The 23,573-nt window shown below is 40.3% G+C and overlaps 1 protein-coding gene across 10 annotated transcripts in view; it reads right to left on the bottom strand.

Annotated features, from left to right (window-relative positions):
* Nucleotides 1-685: 685 nt before the first annotated feature.
* mroh1 (maestro heat-like repeat family member 1) overlaps nucleotides 686-23,573 on the bottom strand; it is a 52,739-nt gene continuing 29,851 nt past the window's right edge. For all 10 annotated transcript variants that reach the window (XM_060921898.1, XM_060921893.1, XM_060921902.1 and 7 more), the window contains 19 exons: nucleotides 22,859-22,938; nucleotides 20,540-20,678; nucleotides 19,842-19,937; nucleotides 19,655-19,759; nucleotides 18,858-18,993; nucleotides 18,391-18,503; nucleotides 14,883-15,035; nucleotides 14,502-14,656; nucleotides 14,232-14,397; nucleotides 13,559-13,764; nucleotides 12,713-12,850; nucleotides 12,471-12,585; nucleotides 8,039-8,185; nucleotides 7,561-7,749; nucleotides 3,149-3,298; nucleotides 2,860-2,994; nucleotides 2,601-2,703; nucleotides 2,379-2,444; nucleotides 686-1,927 (listed from right to left, as the gene is read on the bottom strand). In XM_060921898.1, the coding sequence (XP_060777881.1) occupies nucleotides 1,851-1,927; nucleotides 2,379-2,444; nucleotides 2,601-2,703; nucleotides 2,860-2,994; nucleotides 3,149-3,298; nucleotides 7,561-7,749; nucleotides 8,039-8,185; nucleotides 12,471-12,585; nucleotides 12,713-12,850; nucleotides 13,559-13,764; nucleotides 14,232-14,397; nucleotides 14,502-14,656; nucleotides 14,883-15,035; nucleotides 18,391-18,503; nucleotides 18,858-18,993; nucleotides 19,655-19,759; nucleotides 19,842-19,937; nucleotides 20,540-20,678; nucleotides 22,859-22,938 (2,469 nt within the window). In that variant the 3' untranslated portion in view covers nucleotides 686-1,850. The remainder of the gene's footprint in view (nucleotides 1,928-2,378; nucleotides 2,445-2,600; nucleotides 2,704-2,859; nucleotides 2,995-3,148; nucleotides 3,299-7,560; nucleotides 7,750-8,038; nucleotides 8,186-12,470; nucleotides 12,586-12,712; nucleotides 12,851-13,558; nucleotides 13,765-14,231; nucleotides 14,398-14,501; nucleotides 14,657-14,882; nucleotides 15,036-18,390; nucleotides 18,504-18,857; nucleotides 18,994-19,654; nucleotides 19,760-19,841; nucleotides 19,938-20,539; nucleotides 20,679-22,858; nucleotides 22,939-23,573) is intronic.

The following is a 23,573-nucleotide window of genomic DNA, read 5'->3' as shown; positions in this document are numbered from 1 at the left end:
TTCCGTTTTTATTTACAATTTGTACTTTGTCCCAACTTTTTTGGAATCGGGGTTGTATTTTAGGAGCTTAGCTTTGCAGGGCATATTAACATTTAATGTTAAGAAATAATTAACAATTATTCCATGAACTCGAGTCGTACATGAGCTGATAGTCGAGTAGACTATAAGCCGTGTATGAGGAGATTGAGTGGAATAACTTATTCTATCCACATTCACGGGATTTTGAGAAACAGCATTTTTATTTCTATTTTTTGCAAATTCAATAAATGAAAACTTTATGCAAAACATCCAACAAAATAATTCCTGCTTAGAATGTAAACAAACCGGTGAAATGACAATAGCAATTTGTGAAAAATGCTATAATTCTTGGGGGGCGGGGGGGAAGATACGTTCTTACCATATACTTTTATTCCATATTTTGTTGCGCTTTTTTTGGGGGGTGGGGGTGGGGTGTTTTCAAGTAGTTTTTTTTTTACTTAGTCATTGGTTGATTCAGCAATGCACTCCACCATTTTGTATATGAGCTTATTACCTAGTAGTCAGAGCGCATGACTGCTCATATCCAGTGAATGTGGATAGAATAATGCATTTTATCCACCTTAATAGATATGTAAGAGAGGATATATGGCTGCAATATGGAATGTACAGGAAATATCAGCTGTGATACAGAATGAATACGCAAGTGTTGGGTGTGCTTTCAACAACTTTAATTAAATCATCCCACATTCCATGATCCTCCGTTAAAAAAAAAATTCTCAGATAACCAGGATAAAGTTCAGAAAGATGTGAAATGTCACAAATCACCAAAGCAATCATCAAATATAGAATCAGGTCTGTATTGTCAAAAGACAGTCTAAGGAGTCCAGTTCATTATTTGAAATGGAGTTTAGAGTTCTTAGTTGGATAGCATGAATTTCATATTAAACTATCCATATGACACCCTGGATTAATAAGGACCATGTATATTTATATTAAAAAACAACAACAAAAACCCCACCCCACCAACGATCATTGTAACATTCACATGGAAATCACAAAACCTGCTTCAATGCAATTTATCAACAGTAGTATTAATTTATCAAGTTATCAACAATTGTATTAACACATCATTGTCCCATAAGAAAATACTACTACTGCCATTCCACCAGCAGCAGCTGAATTGCATTAAAAATGGAATACGAAACATTCACCATTACCTTAGTTTACAACACTATGTGACAATTATAGGATTTTGGCACTGGTATGGCATGACTTGTCAAATGTCTACATGTTCTGCCTGGGGTCTAGAGGAAGCACAACACAAATACGTTCACCTCAGTAGATGAACTTCCTGCTACCGCAAATACTTTATGCTAGAAAAGGCTAGATCAGTGGTTGAGTGCACTAATCCTGTCACTGTGGATAATGGTAGCTTGTTGCACCCTTCCTATAATTTATTGCTGTGTTTTCATGAGAACACACCATCAGCTTACCAAAACAGAATAAAAACAATGGGTGCAATCTGTGAGCTCAGTCAACAGCAATTATAATACACAGTGTCTAGAATGGACAATTTGAAATCTAATCTCTAGACATCCAATATTTAAAGGGATCTAAAGGGAGCTTTACAGCTTTTACTGCCCACTATGTAATAAAAACTATTACAGATGAGTAGGGACACAATACAGAATTACTATATCTATACTTGTCAAAATTCTCCAAGACTCTGGACTGACATTACAGAGCTTCCATTTATCTTTACTTTCTTAGTAGTGCACAGTCTTTGGTCACCAAGAAGGATAATTCAAGTACAACATATAGGCTGTCAACTTTTTCCAACCAACAATAATGGGCCAAGTTTAAGTGAGTGTTCAGTGAAAGTGCCCCATGGCTTCTGCTGCCTTTGCTCGAACCAGAGGATCTGGATCCTGTAGCAGCACGACTAGAGCTAGGAGAGAGAAAAACAAACAAAAGTTGTGTAAAACACCTTGATGATCTAGTGTTCAACAAACAAGCACATATGTGCATTTATGTTTTCTTTTCAGCACATAAATGCATACTTGATTGGCGAAATCAATCCAAAAGTTGACTTGCATTCTCATTATTACTCCATGCGCATGTGTTTTAGGTTATGGTTCGTCAACTATGGATACTTTTTTGGACAAAAAGCAGACAGTGTCCTAGAGGTCATTCTGATGGTATGATCATTCTTCCATTATTAATAAACAACTAATGTGTGCCTGTATGATACTACAAGCAACTTCTGATCTGCATAAGTAGAACAGATAAGTCATTAGTGTGCTAATACTTATGAAGGACACCAGAGTGAAGAAAACTAGTGCATGCCACAAGTAAACATGAGCAGAGACACAGAGGTGAGGCTTTAAAAACATAGTTACCCTTAGTCACTATCCCCATGTTCATATGGGAGAAGTGCTCCTCAGGCAAATTTCCCAGTAGAAACCCTAAAATTGAGAAAAAGCACATGCACGCGCGCACACACACGGAAACTTGACTTCAGGCAATAAAAATCTAATCTGTGTACAAACCTTGACAAGAGTACATGTCATTCTGTTACTATAATCATCATCAAGCTCGCATGAGTACAGGGATTATCTTACCTATGAACATGGCAGCACTTGCTCGAATCTCTGCCCAGTTGCTCTTGAAGAACTGCACGACTGTGACATGGTAGAAATTAAGCATTCCTGGGAAGTCTTGAATCTTTGAAAAAAACCACAGTGTGTTTTAAATAAAGATTTTGATAAACTGTACAGGAAGATAAGAGATTAATGCAAGCTAAAGGAAAAAAAAAAAAGGTTACAGTGCACAGTAACTTCTGAGACGATATTCATAAAAGCATGTGACAATATGACTCACTAGGTATTTGACAAGGTCATTGACAAATTCGCCATAGTGAAGACGCTTTTCTTCATGGAGATGGTTCTGAAACATGTTTGTGATCTGTTCGGAACCCAAGACAGGAGCGCACACACGCATGGCATATTTACATGCCTGAAAACAAACACAGACCCACACACAAGTTATCACTATTTTTTCCAACGTTTCTCCATTTTATGCAATAAAATTAGAAATTAGCTATAGTAAACAGGAAAGTGTAAACAGCAGAGCTTGGTGTCGTCAAGCATGGTCTCTGAAAAACACTGACCTTGACAACCTGTGCACTTGGGTCACTGAGGTGCAGGAGTAGACTGACCAACACGTTATGAATCTGGTCTTTAAAGACCGGTTCCCCTGAGCTGAACTTCGACAGGTTCCCCAACAGCATGATGGAAGCACAGCGGATCTCGTCATTCTCCTGTAGGATACATCACCAAAGCTGTAGAGGCTATCACACATCCATCTGAAAAATGGAATTCTAAAGGCCTCTGCATGCTCTTGCGACAAGGCTTTCGCAGATAAATTACAGCTGTCTGCGAAAAGCTATCGTTGAGCGGGGAGTAATAGGCGTGCGCGATGTTATTCACCGGCACAACGCAAGGGGGCGCGAAGTCGCTAGGAGTAGTTGGTGGGTGTGGTTAGTGGAGTGTTTATCCTCCGATTACTTATAATGACTAGAACTTTTTTTTTTTTATAATGACTAGAACTGGAGTCGTATAGATGTACGCACTTCCTCAATCAACCGCTCTTCATGCTGCTCCATCTTCGCATGCCGGTCGTGAAAACAAACCAAACCGGGAAAGTAGGGAAGCGGAAGTGCGTGTACAGCGGATGTAGAGTGGACCAATCAGAGCCCTCTTGTCTGCGAGGCTTCTGCGGTGGTCACAATTTTTGGGAGGTGCGCGCAGAGCGTCTGCGAGGGGGGGGCTACGCAGACACTGTCTGTGACGCTATCTGCGAGGACTGGGTTGTCAGCATAAATTGGCCTTAAGAGGCTTTTGGATTGAAATTGTGTTGGGCTGATAATTTAGTACACACCATGGAATCTAAAAACATCTCACACAGAACCTATAAATAAAGCAAACTCTCATAGAATGAGAACTTGTGTACAAATGCAGAAAGGAATCTGTACTGTAGGGCTGCTGCACACAGTCAAGATTTTGTAGTTTAAAAGGTCTCATTGCATCGTTTTTTCATTAATTGTGCGGTGGTCTCCAGTATGAATGAATGCCGTGAGCCGGTTTTGGTGAAAAAAATGCTGTGGTTCTCCCGTTTCAGGCTGCTCTAGTTTGGTGGAGGAGCGGGTAGGGAGAGAACAACAGGATTTCAGCTCTTATTCATTAATATTCATGACATGTAAATGTGTTACCTCTGATTGGCTAACAGCACTGTGACGCTACCTCCAGTGGGTCAGAACAAGCAGATGTGGGTGTCTTACTACGGCGAGAGAGAAGGAACAAACCGCAAAGGGAAAAATACCGCGCGCTGACGTCATTGATGTGTGACGCGAGAAAATGAGAAAATAAATTCAACAAATGTTCGGGTTTTTACTGAACAAACAAATGAATAAAATGAACGAGTGATTTAAAAAAAAAAAAGTGGGTGTCTTTGTAAAAACTGTTTTGATTGGCTATTATGGTCTCGACATCGAGGTTTTGACCAATAACAATGTAGATAACACGAATTTTACATCACATTCAACGAGATTAAACGAGACTAAAGATGGAGACTTACACATAATCTGTAAACATCGTTGGAGTTAATAAAGTTTGAACAGCATGAAGGAACATACCCCAACCCCCCGAAATTAATTAAAAAAAAAAAAAAAAAAAAAACACACAACATCTCAACGGATTTGGCATAATATAAAAAGGTCGGTTTTTTTTTTACTCAGAAAAAGCGGAAATCCGCGGAAAACTCTCATCCCTGCCTAGCTTGTGACCATGTCATGCATGCTAACGTGGAGAATATGAACATGCTATTTTGTAACAAAAACCTTTGAACAAAAAGTTCATGTTTTACTTACAGCTTGTGAGCTGGTGGTCGATCGTCTTGACGGTACAGATCCAGGGATTAAAAACAACCTCGAAGCAAAACCACTACTGAAGGCACCGAAGTTTGAAAAGTCACTGTGGTTGAAATGATCAGAACACAGTACTAACGCTGCATTATACTTCGCTGGTGGTGTTCCAAAGATAAATTCCAACCATTTCTTCTTCAGCTCTTCTATCTTGGGCAAGAAATGCAACGTTGATGTCTTACTGCCACAAATAACACAGGCACGAACTTGTTCAGACATGTTTTCAACTTGCTGTTAGGTCCTCTTCGTTAGCTACTGACGAGATAGGCTCTGCTATCTCTCCTTGCGCTTAAATCCGAACTTTCTTCCCATGGGCAGTCGCAAGCCAAGGTGGGCGAGGCCATGAATACTAATTTTCGAAGTGACGTCACTTCGTAGGGCTTTTTCAGATTCGCTCGTTTTTCCGACTACTTTCTTTCATAAGCTAATACAGGGAATGGGAGTAGAATTACATTTTCACATGCAGCATGCATATGCAACTCGGAGTGAACTATGGTATTTCAAAAAGAGCCAGTATTAAACGTTTTTGGTGGAAGGGCACCTTTAAGGTGACTGTATTTAAATGATGGATGATGCATACATTTCATTGTTTGTAATGGCAAAATAAATAAAATTTTAAGAAGCCAAACCATAAACAAGGCCATAAAAGAACCCACAACACTATCATGGTCACAAAATAATCACAGATCCATTGAATCCAATTAGCTTCAGGTTCACAAAGCTACCATTCATAAACAGATTTGTAAACCATTTGTTAAAGGAAAGAAAAACAGACAAATGCTTAAAATTGATATCAACTAGCTTTTACTAGTTTTTCCTCCATAGTTATTAAAGGGATCCTTCAGACTTAAGCTGCTCAACTTGACAAGGGTGCATTCTTGTCAAATAATTGTCCGAAATTCCATCTGGTATTATTCTAAACCAGTGGTTCTCAACCGGGGGGGCGCGGAGGTACTCCAGGGGGGTCGCGAGTAGGCTTCATGTATGGAGGGAAAAAAAAATCTGGGGCTAACAGGCTATAGTAGCTAAGCAGATGCAACACATTTACCCATGTCAAAATGCAGGACATTGGACTATTACATACAAATCAATACTATTATAAAATCTATCATCAATCTATCATAAAATCTTGTGTGTGTGGCCGCATCAGTCGGGGGAACTGTGATATGTTCCCAAGCCTTGCAGACTTTATCAGTAATGCAGGCACTTCCCACGATTTCTCATCTGTCTTTCAAGCAGCGTCAGAGCACCTGTCGGTAATTGAGAAAACAGTTTGCGGCATACTTCACAGAGGATTATCGCTCTTTTGCGTGGGTTCGAGATCCATTTGTGTGTACTGCTGACGAACTTCCAGTTGACATGCAGGAACAGCTTATTGAGCTGAAGAGTGACAGTAGACTTAAGGCAGTCTTCACCTCATGCCCTCTTTCGACATTCTGGGCAGCACTGATGCAGGAGTACCCGCAACTGTGTGACGTAGCCTTGAAACTGCTCATCCCATTCGCATCGACCTACTTGTGTGAGGCAGGATTTTCAAAAATGACTGCGCTCAAAACGAAATATCGCAATCGTGCGCAAATTGAGGATGACTTGAGACTGTGCTTGTCAAACATTTCGCCAAGAATCGAGGATCTTTGTAAGGCAAAGCAGGCTCAGGTCTCGCATTAACGCAAATGCAGATCACAAAGGCACAGTTAAAAGTAAAACCTAAATTCACGCCTGGTCCCAATTCCCAATGATATCAATAGCCAGCTAATGATAAGCCTAATAAAATACCTAATAAAAACACTAATAATAATAATAATAATAATAATAATAATAATAATGATGCCTATTAATAATAATAGCATAATAATAATAATAATAATATCAACAACCAACAACAGCAATAATAATAATAATAATAATAATAATAATAATAATAGGCCTAATAATAATAATAATGCCTGAAAGAACATAAGTCTTGTACTACTGCCAACAGCTTAGTAATGATAATAGGCCATAATAATAATAATAATTATAATAATGCCCGAAAGCAGATTAGAAATGTGGTGCTACTGCCAATTATAACAATAGCCTAATAATGATAATAGGCCTATGTATTTCTATGGAATGGATAATGCTACTACTGCTGCTACTACTACTACTACTACTACTACTACTAATAATAATAATAATAATAATCTAGCCCAGGGCTATCTATCTATCTATCTATCTATCTATCTATCTATCTATCTATCTATCGGTCGATATAAGGTGCTGTAGGTCGGGTGGCGTCACTGCGGGTGAGTGTGTTTGGGGGGGGATGGGGGCGGGGCGAGAAGAGGGGCCCCCAACTGCAATGAACCAGCTTTGGTGGGGCCCAGGTTGCAAAAGGTTGAGAACCCCTGTTCTAAACAGTATCATGGCCTTTAAGAAAGGATGCTCTAAAGCTGCAAGAAAGACAAAATGGAGCGCAACCTACCTAATACATGCATAGCTTAAAGTGACCGTGTTTAAATGATGAAAACAAGCAATTTAACAATTTAAAATCGGTGAAAAGGCAATATGTAGCACATTAAATCCTAGTAAAGCTTAAATAATTTGTTTTATTCACTCACATTCTCTAGGAAGGGTTTAATCTTCATGAAGATGTAAACTACCATCATGTGGACATTCTTCTCATCCAGGTAGAGCAAAACCTTGGACATGCCAGACATAGCCTCAAGAGTGATGAGTTTCCCCGGGTCGTCCTTCTCCTCCATCCCTGAACTCATGGCTGCCAACAGCTCCTTAGCATATTTATTCACCTAGACATGGTGAAATGAATATGCGGTGAATTCTCAGCAGACATTAGTGTATCATATCCATTACTCTTACAATACATTAATAAAAATGCTGATACAAATAAAATTTTGACCTCTTAGCACAACTATGAAAAAGTATGCAACTGACTGGCTACATGTTTATATAAACTGTACATATGTCTCCTATGGGTGCTAGTTGTTACACCATTGTTACACCATACAGTCAGCAATTTTCAACACGATGAATATTTGCAGCCTGTCACAGTCCACACTGTAGAGCAGATCCTAGTACCTTCTCTGGTGAGCCAATGGCGATATTCCCCAGGCCTCTGATAGCCAACATACGGACAGTACAACATGGGTCTGAAATCCTCTCCATCATGTTGTTCATCAATATATCAATTATCATCAACTCCGTCACCACATGGTGGTTAAGCAGCTTGAGACAGAACGCAAGAGATTTGGGTCATTGTGCATTGAAGCGAAATTTGTTTCAAAAAAAGTTTACACACAATCTTTAGACCTCTTTCAACTTTTTTAAAACTTGGGTCATCAATTAGGTTTAACCTGGGCAAATCAAGTCTATGCCAATTATTTCAAATGGCTTCTAATTTCCCCCCCTCACTCACATTCTTACTTAGCCGAAACAAAACTTTTCAGAGAAATAACTAACAATAACAATACAGTATTACAGTATGAGAAAGCATTATCAGGAACTATTGGTGCCCTTTTTAAAGATGGATAGAAAATGTTATGGAGAACTGTCTGGACTGAATTTCTGGCCTCGATAATCACCTCATATTTATAGACCAGTTAAAAAGGACATCATGGATGACTACTTAAGAGTTTCTAAACAAAATCAGATGAACTTAAAATGAGAACATTTTGTTTATAAGAATTTCTAGGGGTGTCAATAATTGAGACACGTGGTTTTGGTTAAAAAAAAAAAATTATGGTAATTTTTTATTTTTAAAATTCCCTCTCAAAACTTAGATTTCTCTAAAAAAGGCTAGATTCATTAATTCTCTATGCTGCTCATCTATTGTGGGTCGCAGGTGGAATGGAGCAAATCCCAGCTTACATTGGACGAGAGGCAGGGTACACCCTGGACAGATCAATCTATTACAAAGCTAACAGAGAGACACAGACAGCCATTCACACCTATGGGGAATTCAAAGTAGCCAGCTGACCTAACCTATGTGCCTTTGAACTGTGGAAGGAAACCAGAAGAAACCCATGCAGGCACAAGGAGAATATGCAAAAAGGCCCCAGTTGACTGGCACGTTCAAAACCAGAACCTGCTTGCTGTGAGGTGACGGTGCTCAGTGCCGCCTCAAAAGGCTAGATGTCAACACACATTTGACAGAGAGGAAAAAAAAAAAGGCTAATTTGCATTTGAAAAATCTAAAAACTCTGTTATGGTGTTAGTATCGGTCTATAGACCCCTTCGCAGTAAACGTCATTCATACGCAAGAGGAAATTGCGCTCGCAGCCTGGACCCAAAAAAGACTCAGAAATGCCTTAGTTGTTGTGTTGTCGGGTGTCAGAATCGTAGCAGTGATGGGGTTAAAATGTACAGAATTCCAGCAGGATCTCACCCATTCAAAAAAAAAAAAAAAAAAAAAAAAAAAAAAAAAAATCGCCGACGTCTATGGCTACAAGCCATCAAACGTGTAGACTGGGATGAAAGCACCATCAAAAATGCACAGGTTTGCAGCGCCCACTTCATCACAGGTAAGATCAGGCTATTTATTAAATCTTTCTTTTTTTTATTATTTCTAGTCTTCATTTATTGATGTAGCAAAATACTTTGGTAACGTTTGTCTGATTAGCTGGGTCATAGTTACACAATGTAATGAATATTGTTAGCATGTTAACTTAGCTTTGCATGCAATTTTGTTTGTAGGAGAGGTCTCGCTTGACTCAAGCAGTCCAGATTTTGTGCCATCATTATTTGTGTTTGCCGAAAATCACAATTTTAAAGCAAGGATGGAAAGGTAAAATTGTGTGCCCTCACTCTAAATGCTAACTTGCGTTGACTGCTCTAACCTAGCTCCCGCCCCGTTCAGTTTCATTTCTGCTCTCTGCCTCTCGCTTTTTACGCAGCTCTGATTTCTCTTAGCTGCACTCTTTACACTATCATTCCTTTCATGCCATTACCTCCTGCAAATTGCTGTTTAGTGTTGGTATTTGTTGTTGTAGCTAAAGCCACATTGCCATCACATCACTGGCATAATTTGATTAAAACAAAATGAATATGAATGTCCCATTGTTAATCAAGTTGTACATGCCCGCACAATCATATGCGTCTAAAGACTTGTAGGCACGAAGTTTTTCGTGGGTGTACACTGAAGTCTTGTCAATAAGGTACGAGTATATATCTGGCCATTGTATACCAGGGAACTTACTAACATCGTCCGTCCACTCTTTAATTAAATGTGGATCCGGTAGGCGATGTCTACTTGTTAGAGTTAACTTATTTATGTAGCATTCTCGATCTTGTAACGACAATTGTTTGGCATAATCTGACAGCTCATAATGCCGGTCTATGGGCAGCGCCATTGTTTCTGAGTCCAGGCTGCGCGCGCATCCTGGCAACGGTCGGTTTGTTTACAAACATGCGAAGGGGTCTATTGGTTGGGTTCCATTTGGGAATCTTTTAGAGCTTTAATGTTTGTCAGGGGCGGCACGGTGGTGTAGTGGTTAGCGCTGTCGCCTCACAGCAAGAAGGTCCTGGGTTCGAGCCCCGGGGCCGGCGAGGGCCTTTCTGTGCGGAGTTTGCATGTTCTCCCCGTGTCCGCGTGGGTTTCCTCCGGGTGCTCCGGTTTCCCCCACAGTCCAAAGACATGCAGGTTAGGTTAACTGGTGACTCTAAATTGACCGTAGGTGTGAATGTGAGTGTGAATGGTTGTCTGTGTCTATGTGTCAGCCCTGTGATGACCTGGCGACTTGTCCAGGGTGTACCCCGCCTTTCGCCCATAGTCAGCTGGGATAGGCTCCAGCTTGCCTGCGACCCTGTAGAAGGATAAAGCGGCTAGAGATAATGAGATGAGATGAGATGTTTGTCAGTAATTCTACAAAATATTCATAAAACTGACTTCTGCTATTAAAACTGCAAACAATTTGGAAAAGACTTTAACAAGCAAAACATTGTATTCATGTTTTTGCCTCTTGTACAACAAATAAACAAACTGGACTTGTGTACCAAATCAACTATGGAATAGTGACAGAATATAGATGGACTGAAGGGTACATAACTTTTCTTCAGTGAAATTTGGAAGATAAAATCATGTACATATCAGACATGAAATTACTAGCTCGTTAAAAATTCAGTATAGTTTTTTTTTTTTAATTGCAACTAAATGTTAATCATTCATTTAATTCCTGCACCTTATTCCCTATTGGTTATTGTCAAGTATGGAAATGATTAGACAAAATAATTTTTTTTTTAATGGCCATTCTTAATTATTAGTTTCTGATATACATGAAATATATATTACATCAATATAATATAGTGACATTTAACATTTATTCCACAAAATCGAGTTGTACGAGCTGATAGCAGACAAGGCATGTAGCGCAGAGTTGGCCATCAGCCATGTACGATGAGACGGAGTGGAATAACTTTTATTCTAGCCATATTCACTGGATTTTGAGACAGAGTGTTTGTTATTTTTTGCAAATTTGTTTTAAAAAAAAATTTATACAAAATGTCTGACAAAATCATTTCTGCTTTGAATGTAAACTAACTGGCAAAATGACAGCAGTAATTTGTGAAAAATGCTATAATAATTCTTGGGGGGGGACATTCCCATCATCAAATACTTTCATTCCTATTCTGTTGCTTTTTTTGTATTTTTGTTTTCAAGTAGAGCTTTTATTTCATCCTTGGTTGGTTGAGTAACATGCTCCGCCATTTTGTTCTTCAGGGTTTTTTGGCAGTTGGCAAACCAACTTAAGTGTGGAACAGATGTATGGTGGGGGTGGAGGGGTAGGAAACCTATATTCTTTTAGCCATTTCTGTTCCTTGACACCATCATTTTGTTTTTCTCTACTCATGGTATATGAGCTGATAACCTAGTAGTAAAGTAGCCAAATCAGAGTGCGCAATTGCTCATATCCAGTGAATTTGGATAGACTAAAATACAATATGCCATTATGCAAAGCATTTTAAAATCTTGGGTGGCATGGTGGTGTAGTGGTTAGCACTGTTGGCTCACAGCAAGAAGGGTCTGGGTTTGAGCCCAGTGACTGACATAGGCCTTTCTGTGTGGAGTTTGCATGCTCTCCCTGTGTCTGCGTGGGTTTCCTCTGGGTGCTCCAGTTTCCCCCCCCCAGTCCAAAAACATGCAGGTGAGGCTAATTGGTGGCTCTAAATTGACCCTAGGGTGTGAATGGTTGTGTCTGTGCATCAGCCCTGCGATGATGTGGCAACTTGTCTAGGGTATATTTCCCTGCCTCTTGCCCATAGTCAACTGGGATAGGCTCCAGTTTGCCTGCGACCCTGCACAGGATAAGCGGTTGCAGATAATGGATGGAGAGATTTTAAAATCTCAAAAATCTGCTGGAAACAATCTACATATTTTTAACCAATATTAATTTTATCAATTACATATGCTCAGTCATATGCATCAAAAACATAGGTTAAGCCAAAAACCACTGAAAAATTGAAGGAATATTAAGCTAAAATCAATGACCACAAAAGGCATTTGCAAAGTTCTTACCTCAGAGAAGAAAGCTGTGACTGTGATTCTCTGGCACTCATAGATGTTACTGAGGGACGGACACAGGCTTTCCACTATAGCCGGGATTCGTGGACCTGCATGCTTTGCCATTGCTCTGAAAGGGACAAACACACTTGGGGTTCATACATGACATTACTTCTGGCCCATTACCTCAACCAGCTAGCATTTCAGATACCAATTTGGTCAACTTAAGCCATTTATAAAGGCTTTAGGCAGCATGCCTGGAGAGAAGAGTGATCCCCGCTGTATGCTGCTGAGGGTCCTTCATCTTGTCCCACACTGCATCCTGGTCTAGCACCTTTACTACAACATCCAGGTGAGCTCGAGACAGCAAGATGTGCAAGGCTTCAACTGCTATACTGTAGGGGGGACACACAAAACCATTTGCTTTTTACTTTCCGTACTGTGTCGGTGTCATTGTGTTGAATGCAAAAATGAATAGAAAACATTCATGCTCCAAATGACAATTCAAAAGTACTCCAATACAGCTAATAAAAACTATAGTAATATTTCCATTATAAGTATTTTCTCATGAAAAAAAAAAAAAAAAAGTTAAAACCATTCAACATACTATCCATACATTCTGTACGTTTCGGTCTTTTTAAAATGCCAAGGCGAAAAAAGAGCATCAGTCAGTCAATATCAGATTCCTTTTGTTCAACTGCTGCGAACAGCCGTGTCTGCAAAGTTATAATGTCTATTTTCGTTAAACATCTGAGAACTGTGTTGTTTGCAGTTGTGTACACCTAACCTCAATAAATCCCATCATTACCAAACAATATTAATTACTCATTTTAAGGATTAAATTCTTTGTTTTGCATTCAGCTGAATATAGGTCTAAAAAAATGACTTGCAAATCATTGCATTCTGTTTTTACTTACATTTTACACTGTGCGGCAACATTTTTGGAATCTGGGTTGTAAATCATGGTTTTTCTCCCATATTTGGTCGTCTGCTAATTCCCACCCACCACCCTTCATTGTACAACAGCTACCAGTCAAAGCATGAAAGTTACAGAAACAAAGATTTGAACTCGAGTTATCCACAGTTACACTGATGTGACTCACCCACAGACATCAAAGTTGGTGGTGGTGCTTTTGCTGGGGCATTTGCTTTCTGCTCTGATACTGTTGCTGTTAATGTCTTTGGGCAGCTGAACCCCAACACTGGAGCCCATGCGCACCAGCAGGGTACCGAACAGCTGTGGAAAAAGACTGATCACAGCTTCCTCAGTGTGTCCATTCAGCATCATCTCACGCAGGGCACATGTCATCTACAGATACACACAGCCAGATATAAAGCAACTGCATTAAGACAAACAAGTATGATTAAGACAGGAATGTGGCTGCTCTGTATTCTCACACAACAGGATTTAGCACAGTTTTATTAAACTGGTTTCTCACTTGAGGTGATATTTGCACACAAACGGTTAAGGCAAGGCATGTACAGATCTCACAGTGTAATATTTGCAGAAAAGCTACATTTCGACCAAAACCAGATTTTTCTTCCATGTTTTTTAAGCATCTTCCAGAATTCCACCATAACATCATCCAATGTTTTTCCAGAGCTCCACACATATGTGGCCATGACAGTACATATCAGCAGTCCTCTATTGGAATTTTGTAATTTTTTGCTAGTTGTATATCAATTAGCAAAATTCCAGCATGGCTGATTCTAAACGATATCAGTGCGAGAACATGTTCATCTAGTGAATACAAACACACAAAAAGCATCACTCACTGCTAATGGTTGACTGGTGGCCATCTTAGTCATGCCTGGTTTCAGTATGGACTCCTTCTTATCCACATAGGGTACAATGACGTTCAACTTCTCCATAATCATCTCCATGATCTGTCGAGCTACAGTGCTGTCGGCTCCCAGAGCGATCCACATCTCACTGCTCCAACTGAGGGACAACACACACACGATCCAGTCTGTGAACACACTTGCTTTGTGGAAAAAAAAAGTTTCCACCCACCATAACAAGACAACCGACTGAATATTCTATACCTGTCAAACGGAAGAGGATACGAAATAAGTGTGTTGATGACTGTCTGCAGGTGCTGTGTGGCAAGGATCAGGATGGACTGTGCGACTGCAACCTTCACCTGCTCTTCAGAGATGACCTGCAGCCGAATATGCAGCACCTCCAACATCTCCGGTACCTGAAATACAAACACAGAAATGAGAAGTGAACTGCAGAGTAGTGAGAACGTACAAAATATGCTTGCACTGCATATTACTTAACTATGCACTCATTAACACCACCTACAAAGATAAATAAATAAATAAATAAATAAATAAACAAACAAACAAACAAAAACACAAACAAACCACATTTTAAGACTAGGACATTTTACACAACCTGCCAATAATTGTAGGTACTATTACCAGGTCTTGCAGCATCGCTCCTCTGTTTTTGAGCAGTGTGTTCAGAATGACACTGGAGGCTCTGGAGCAATTGGACTGGGAGTCTACCAAACCTTCAAACAGCATGAAGATCAGTGTGCTTAGCTGCTGCTGAGGCAGACGTTTACTGATGATCTGCCACAAGACAAAGAGACAGAAACTAGCATCATGAATAAGCCATAGGTCATGTAATCTTCACAAGTCTGGCAAGTGCTAATGATAGCATAATTGGACACACATCATTGGGACAATAGTCTTGGAGTAGCATTCATCACGATTATCAGGAAATTGTGTTGATTTTTTTTTTTTTTTGTTCTCTAAAGGAAGGGGCAATTAGTTAAAAAAAAAAATCACTACACTATGATTTATCAATTAATTTAACAGTAACACTGATTACACACTGTTTTATTAACAAACAATTATTCACCAAAGGCAAGTGAATATCAGTGAATAAGAACAGAGGCAAAGTCAAGGTTATTATTCACAGACATTCATGGAGTTCGAGGCAGATAATTGTTCAAGTATGAATATGCAAGTATTTATTTAAAAAAAAAAAAGTGTAAAAGATCATTTTATTTCGTTCTTCAAAAGCAGCATGCAAATGTAATGCTCGCAGACTTGTCACTTATCTATGCCGAGTCGCATTAAAGCATGTACGCAGAACCATGGCCTCGCTTTTATTTGTAAATGCCTTGAGACCTCAAGAATGGCACAGGAATAATTAAGACTTAACAACAAATCTAATATAGTAATTTTTATGATTAAAGTGATTCATATAGGTAGTGGTCTGCGTGAATGACCTTGATGTCCATGACATCACAGCAGGAAGTCTATCGGTCTCATCGCCATTTCCGCTATACTAAAACACAGAGCTGACTGCAACTCCAATCCTCCATTTTGAGCTAATTTATCGCCATGCCACGTAGATGTGTTTTTGGCTGGTGCAGCAACATAACAGAAGCTGGATTTGCGTTGCATTCATGGCCCAAAAATGTTCAAACTGCAAAGATTTGGACGCGTTTTGCGAATAGTTTACGGGCACATTGGGCGTTTACGAAGTGGTCTCTCCTCTGCTCTGCACATTTTACTGAAGACTCATACGAAACCTCTGATCTGTTGAGGAACGTTGGCTATAAGCCTATTTTGAAAGAAGGTGCAGTACCAACAATTAAATAAAACTACAAGAAAAGGAAAGTCTCATCTCATTATCTCTAGCCGCTTTATCCTGTCCTACAGGGTCGCAGGCAAGCTGGAGCCTATCCCAGCTGACTACAGGCGAAAGGCGGGGTACACCCTGGACAAGTCGCCAGGTCATCGCAGGGCTGACACAGACACAGACAACCATTCACACTCACATTCACACCTATGGTCAATTTAGAGTCACCAGTTAACCTAACCTGCATGTCTTTGGACTGTGGGGGAAACCGGAGCACCCAGAGGAAACCCACGCGGACACGGGGAGAACATGCAAACTCCGCACAGAAAGGCCCTCGCCGGCCACGGGGCTCGAACCCGGACCTTCTTGCTGTGAGGCGACAGCGCTAACCACTACACCACCGTGCCACCCAGAAAAGGAAAGTATTTATCTATTTTTTTAAAAGGAAAGTGAATTTAGTTCCACCAGTCCTCCCGGAGTGAGCAGAGGGTTGTTAGTAAAACCCGGGACGGAATGTGACATATCGCTCGGGCAGTGACCTCCCAGCGGTTGTTGCAAAAACCAGTGACATCCCGTTCCGTGTTTTAGTAATTGCCTGAGCTGAGCAGTAATGGTGGAGTACTCAGTAACGGAGAGAATGGAGAAAAAGAGTGGAGCAGCCGTCTTATTTCTAAACTGGATGTTGCTGCCATCTTGCCCTTACGTGAAAGAAGTGAATGAACAGAGAACCAAACGAACAACTGAAAGTCAGATTGTTTCAAAACAAATCGGCCACAAGATCCGCCTTCAAGAAGCGAGAACACAGACGGGTAAGCTCCGACTCTCATTTGGATACAAAACGACAAAAACAACACATTGTTTACCTGCATTTAGATTAATACATGTAATTTGTATTGTGTGTTTAAGTTACTGGTACAAGATTATTTAATTTGCTTCATAATGTGATCGTCTCAGTTCATCTGATTATTTAATGAGCCTTTTATGTTTTATCAGTGAAAATGCATGCATGTACATGTATGTTGCATGAGTTACAACACCTATCCTGTTTTAATGAGAGTCAACCCACAATCAATGAGGTCAAATCAGTCTTAGTTGAGCACGTCGGTAATGGTATTTCTTACTTTCACCATCAATTTTTATGACTTTGGTCTATAGCTGTAAAAGGCCTCGGCCTTAAAACCGGTTACCGCTGTGATGTCACGCACTCAGGGCTGGCTGGCTCAGCGGGGCAGCTTGAATGCCAACTTTGCGGTCGATTTTAAATCTCAAAAATATATTTTTTTTAAATTCCCATTTATGCAGCATACAAGAGTCAAGGATGGAGATACTATCCACTCAAATTTATTTAAAAATAAAAAGGCTCTGCATATCTCCTTTAAATGCTGTTTTGAAATAGATCTTTAGTAGCCTGGGCCCGCCCATCCTAAGCGTGACGCAACATGAGGGCCTGTTGTGAGCTTAGTCTGGCCAGGCAAGCTATCTACAGCTCTTCCAAGCTCCCGAAAAATCGGGACCCAATCAACTTTGAGCATCTCCAACGGCCCTGGGTAGAGGCGTGTTCAAGGCACTGACGTAGTAGAACTGCGACCGGAAGCCATAGATTGTTTACAGAATCTATGCCGGAAGCGCTTCATTCACACTTCCGCATCTATTACGCATAGATACTGTATTGAAAGCATTCAATGGGAAGTTCTCATTGAAAACGGAGCAAAGAGCAGCCCTGGAGGTCTTTATTGAAAGGAAGGACGTTTTCGCCTTGCTCCCGACCGGCTTCGGTAAGAGTTTAATCTACCAGTTAGCCCCGTCGCGTCGCATATGTCAGAGGAAAGAGTGATGTGATTGGTTTAAGCATCGTCACAGCCTTTTCTGGCTTCGACCAGTAGCAAACTGAGGCATTTCAGGGAGGCGGGTCAACCACGGGCTCTGGGAAACGGTTGGGCTTAATATCTTGGCCAGACCAATAGCTCGGAGAGCTTTGAAGTCGCATTAGCCAGGCTAGATCTTTAGTGCTTTTAGGAACAGCATTTTCTTTCATAATCTGTCATTCTTCCTCACTTACGGTAACGAAGCGATTGACCACCATTTTGCCGAGTCGCTCGAGAGAGTTGGACCATTTCTCGATAATCAGCATGTGCGATTTTCTATAATCGTCAGTGTATTTATACTAGATATTAGCTTTTGTTTTCTACTAGCGCCGTCTAGCTTACAGTGCCAAAAATAAAGGGAGGAAAAAAATGAATATTAAATATAGTCTTGAAGGTGAGCAAACCTTTTTCAAATGATTATCTCTCAACAGATGCTTTAATGTGTTGCAATGATTGCATGATAGATCACCTTCGTGAGTTCAGAGCAGGTTTTATAGAGGACCGATGGATCAGGGTCATTTAGTTTCTCTTGCAACGTTAATAAACTTTCAACGGAGTCATCTTTGTAGTCCAGTGAGAAGCCTGAAAAGCACAGTATAAACAAACAAAGAAAAACGTGATGGGGGTCATTTGCATTTTTAATTGGATACAAAATTACACAAAGACTTGAAAAATTTAAATGTCCCAAAGAAATAAGTCATAGAATTGCATTTAAAATAATTTGAAGTATTCCCTAGTATAATATCAAGTAAATGTGAAAAGTCAAGCCTAATAAAATGCACCGACAGTGAAATAAGCAAACAAACTGAGAAGCTAAGACAAAAACAAGTTACCAATATTGGAAAGATTGTTGAGCTAATGATCAATAAGCACAGTCAGTCAGACAGTATAAAGCATGAGTAATACAGGGAGTATTATTATAATATAGGGTGTTACCTTCATAGCGCAGCTGAATGTGTAAGAGTGAGTAAATGCAGTCTATGGCAGCCCTACCCACCGCAGCATTGGGGTCCATACAGCGTGGGGCCAGACGCCCCAACAAAGCTCCAAGGTTATGGAACGTCACTAAGGTCTGCACAAAAATTTAGATGTGGTTTGGATGATGCCAGGATATTTGGCTAATGGGCTCATACAGTATCACACCATATGAAGTGACAAAAATATTGGCTATGGAGTGAATAACAAAAACTGATTAGCCAAAACGCTTTGCATCATAAGGTCACAAGAACTCAATTCATTTTAAAGCAAATTACTACCAGTGGCATCTTCTGCACCACTACTGTTGATGCACTACCTTTCAAAAGACTGGACACACAAGACTGAAAATATACGTTTTTCATAGTCTTAAAGACATTTTAATAAAGGCTTATGGTTGAAATGTGAGGTCACAGTAATGTCCGCGTATACATTCATTTAATTTGTCCGTTTTACTTAAGTCATTTTAATTAAGATGAAATCATTTCCCCATGAAGTTTGGCCCATTTATAAACTTTAAGAAAACCCACCTGGGTGATGCTCCCTCATGAAGCTGGTTAAGAAGATGCCAATTGTATGCAAAGCATAAATCAGGAACAATTTAAAACAAATATCTCTCATTTGTTTAACACTTTTCTTAGACACTGCATAATGTGTGATTTCACAGTGTTAATGTCTTCATTATTATTCTAACATAATCGATAACAGTAAAAAATAAGAAAACCCAAACTTTTGACTGGTAGGAGTGTAGGTCACACCTTAACATTGAGACTGTCCAGATAGAACTGCAGCATCTTGGCTACAGTCCTCACTGCTCGCTCACGCTCATGGTCCTGTTTAGAGCTCAACCAGCCCTCTATATGCTGGAGAGAAAAACAAAACCACTCAAAAATGAGGATTTAATAAAAGTAAGACTTATGATAGCGTGCGTGAAATTCTGCTTACCTTGAACATAGTCTGAATACCATCTGGACTTAAATCTCTGGCCAGAACACTGCACAGCAGCTCGTGAAGGGCACTGAAGGTGTATGCATATAAGGCCTGAAAAACAAAAAGAGGCTGTTAGCTGCTGAAATACATCTGGATTCCATCATATGACGCATCTCTTATAATAGTGATAGCTTTTTAGAGGAAACCACTGTAACAAAAAACACACTATTGTGGTACATTGGTGTCAGACGTGCTAAAGTGATACATGCTGTACTATATAATTACATTTGGGCTTATATGATAGTTCTAGGAAACCAGATCCAGGTTAGTTAGGATTATACTGCTCCAACTGGACAGTTTTGGAGACATCCATGCCAAATGGTCATTCCTGAACACTTCTGAATCTTGTGTTGGTTTAGCAGTTTGACTTCTTTACTTTGGAAAAGTATTTTCCCCAAACCGATATAAATCACCAAACAAACAATGACTCCACTTTAGAGTGAATCTTGTATAAAAATCACTGTGGTTCTTCAAAACGATTTTGCTTCTGCCCATCATTCATATTTTGCAAAATGTGTACTTTCCAAAATATTAATTCAATGTTATGTTCAACCAGAATAGACATAACTACCACCACCATCTCATTATTTTCTAAAAACAGTGGATGAAAATCAAGAATGTACATGTGTCTGTTAGCCAAGTTTCATTCTCACCTCTCGTTCCTGGGGCTCAAGAACCTCTTCATCTTTGGCTTTTTCCACCATGTCTAATGTAGGAAGCCCAAATACCCCATTTATACATGTTTTCAGCATGTCAAAATTTTCATTTTCAGTCAGCGGTGGATCCAAAGTACTGAAACATTGAGTGAAGTTTATTTTCCAAACTTTTTGGGGTAATGTTTGAAAAAATTCAGAAGTTCTCTCTCTAAACTCAAAGATAAATTTGGTTTTATAAGGTTCCATCTACCAGCCAGTCATCATCCAGGGTGAACAGTAGCCTTGGCCAATCATCCACGTTCTACACTACATGTCCAAAAGTTTGTGGACGCCTCACTATCACACCTATACATTCTGGGAATGCTTTCCACTAGATTTGAGTGTGGCTGAGGGGACCACCTTGGTCAGGCATTGATATCAAATGAGAAGGCCTGGGGTTCGGTCAGCATTCTGGTTCATCACAAATGTGTTCATCGAGGTTGAGGTCAAGGCTCTGTGCATGCCACTTGAGTTCTTCTAAACCATGCCTTCATGGAGCTTGCTTTGTGTACAAGGGCCGTTATTATGCTGGAACAGGTTTGTGGTAGTTCCCTTAGGTCCAGTAATGGGAAACTACCACTACAGCATACAAAGGCATCCTATACAATTGCCTGATTCCAACTCTGTGGCAACAGTTTGAGGAAGAGCCACATGTGGGTGTGATTGTTAGGTGTCCACAAGCATTTGGCCATATAGTGTATGTGCACTGATAGAAAAGAACAGACTTAAAGCCTTAAGGCATGTGTCCATGCAGTGATTTTCTCTGGCAGAAAAGCACTGGCAGGGTGCCAGAAGAACTTCATGTGTGTCCATAGAGCATTTTTCTATGGCAGAAAAGTGCTGGCTTCATCCCAACAACATGTCATTCAATAAATAATGTTAATGAAAAAATTAAAAATCCACAACTCTGCATGTGGAATTTGTTTCTATGACAATATCATGACAACATATACTCTAGTCGCTGTTGTACGATAGACCAGCATCATCCCTTTGCTTTTTATTATCCTTTTGTTATTCTTAAGGCCAATTTATGCTGACAACGCAGTCCTCGCAGATGGCGTCTGCGTAGCCCCCCCTCGCAGATGCTCTGTGCGCACCTCCCAAAAATTGTGACCACCGCAGAAGCCTCGCAGACTGCGTCGCAGACAAGAGGGCTCTGATTGGTCCACTCTACATCCGCTGTACACGCACTTCCACTTCCCTACTTTCCCGGTTTGGTTTGTTTTCACGACCGCCATTTTTAAAAACACGAGCGAAGATGGAGCAGCACGAAGAGCGGTTGATCGAGGAAGTACGTACATCTATACGACTCCAGTTCTAGTCATTATAAGTAACCGGAGGATAAACACTCCACTAACCACACCCACCAACTACTCCTAGCGATTTCGCGACTTCGCGCCCCCTTGCGTTGTGGCGGTGAATAACATCGCGCACGCCTATTACTCCCCGCTCAACGATAAATTACAACTGTCTGCGAAAAGCTATCTGCGAAAGCCTTGTCGCAAGAGCATGCAGAGGCCCTTAGGCTTGGGATAAACAGACATGGCCAGAACAAGCTTTTCCTCCCTTTTCTTGGTTATCAGGATGACGAGTCTCACCCATATGATTGAGTGCCTGAAAAGGCACAACGGTGACATCGACATCCAGTTTTCAACTAGAAGCACCTGGAGGGGCCGGCCAATAAATAGATAGGAGGAATGTTCTTTTTTAAAAAAAATAAAATAAAAAAAATAAAGGGGAGCTGGGTGCAGTGCGTTCTCTCCCCACTGGAAACCGTTTTTTTTTTTTTGGGGGGGGGGGGGGGGGGGGGCTAGGTGGACACTCACCTTTAGTATGGCAAGTCTGAGAAGAAATATACTTTTATCTCTAGTTGTTCTACATATGCTCCATTCTGTACTAAAAAGTAATTACAAAACAGATACAGCACACAACTTATAGTATTTTTTTATGACAGGATAATACGTCTCCAACTTTGGCCAGTGTTTGAAAACTGTCTTCCGCATTGCCTCAGTATTTTCAAAATGTAAATTTGACAAAGTATATCCCATGTAGAGCTGTAAATACAAGTTACAGAAATTCAGGCTTTTGCTAGCTGAATGTCAAAACGATCTCAAAACAGCTCTTTGCGTAGATAGAACCTTATAATGCCAATCTTAAAAAAAAAAAAAAACCTGAAATAGTAGACTCTCAGTGCTAAAGGATATTTAAAGTGCATTACTACAATTACTGTAAAATGTTACAAAGATAGAACACTGGCTTTGCTGCCTTAAAGGATACTTGAGATTGGCACATGTTGTCATCACAAGGTGGCGTACTGGAGTACAAACAGCATCGACTGGCTCCGCTTTGATGAAATCCTATTGAAACAGAAAACAAGATTTCTCTGGTTAGACTTGAACATTTTAAGGCTGAATGGCTCAACTTCACAGAATAATGACAGCATTTTATGGGAAATTCTTCTTTCTAAACCTCTTATTCAATGAGATGCCAGGTTATTAGATACACCATTTATTTTCACACAAATTATGCATTCCAACAAATCATACGTCACATGATTGCACTCTGTGGTACAAATCAGACAGACTAGTATTTTTAGCATCAATTAGCATTCAACTGAGAGGTGGAATGAGCAGTTGGCACTAACTGTGAAGGTAATGGCTTTCTTCTCACATTGACTTTTCACTCACAACCGTTTTAAGGTGGGGTTTACATTAGACCGTATCAGTGGATCATCAGATTAACGTTTTTAAAAACGATTAGCGTGCACACAACAACGCCAATACACGATTCGCGTGCACACAGCAACGCCAATACACGGATACGCTAATCACATGACTAATTAGACGGCACGCAAGTTGAAATGTGTAAATGTGTAATGTGTAAATTTCTCCTCAGCGGCTCGGCTCCGCAGGCATCCTGCACTCCAAATCACTCCGCCCTGAACAGCGAGTGCCCTCTCCGGCCCTGCGCAGCTCACAGAGCGCGCGAGTGA

The sequence above is a fragment of the Neoarius graeffei genome, chromosome 5, assembly GCF_027579695.1.
Source record: "Neoarius graeffei isolate fNeoGra1 chromosome 5, fNeoGra1.pri, whole genome shotgun sequence".
In the NCBI taxonomy this organism is placed as follows: Eukaryota; Metazoa; Chordata; class Actinopteri; order Siluriformes; family Ariidae; genus Neoarius; species Neoarius graeffei.
The sequence above is the reverse complement of the archived record's forward strand: the minus strand, read 5'-3'. Positions and strand labels throughout refer to the sequence as shown.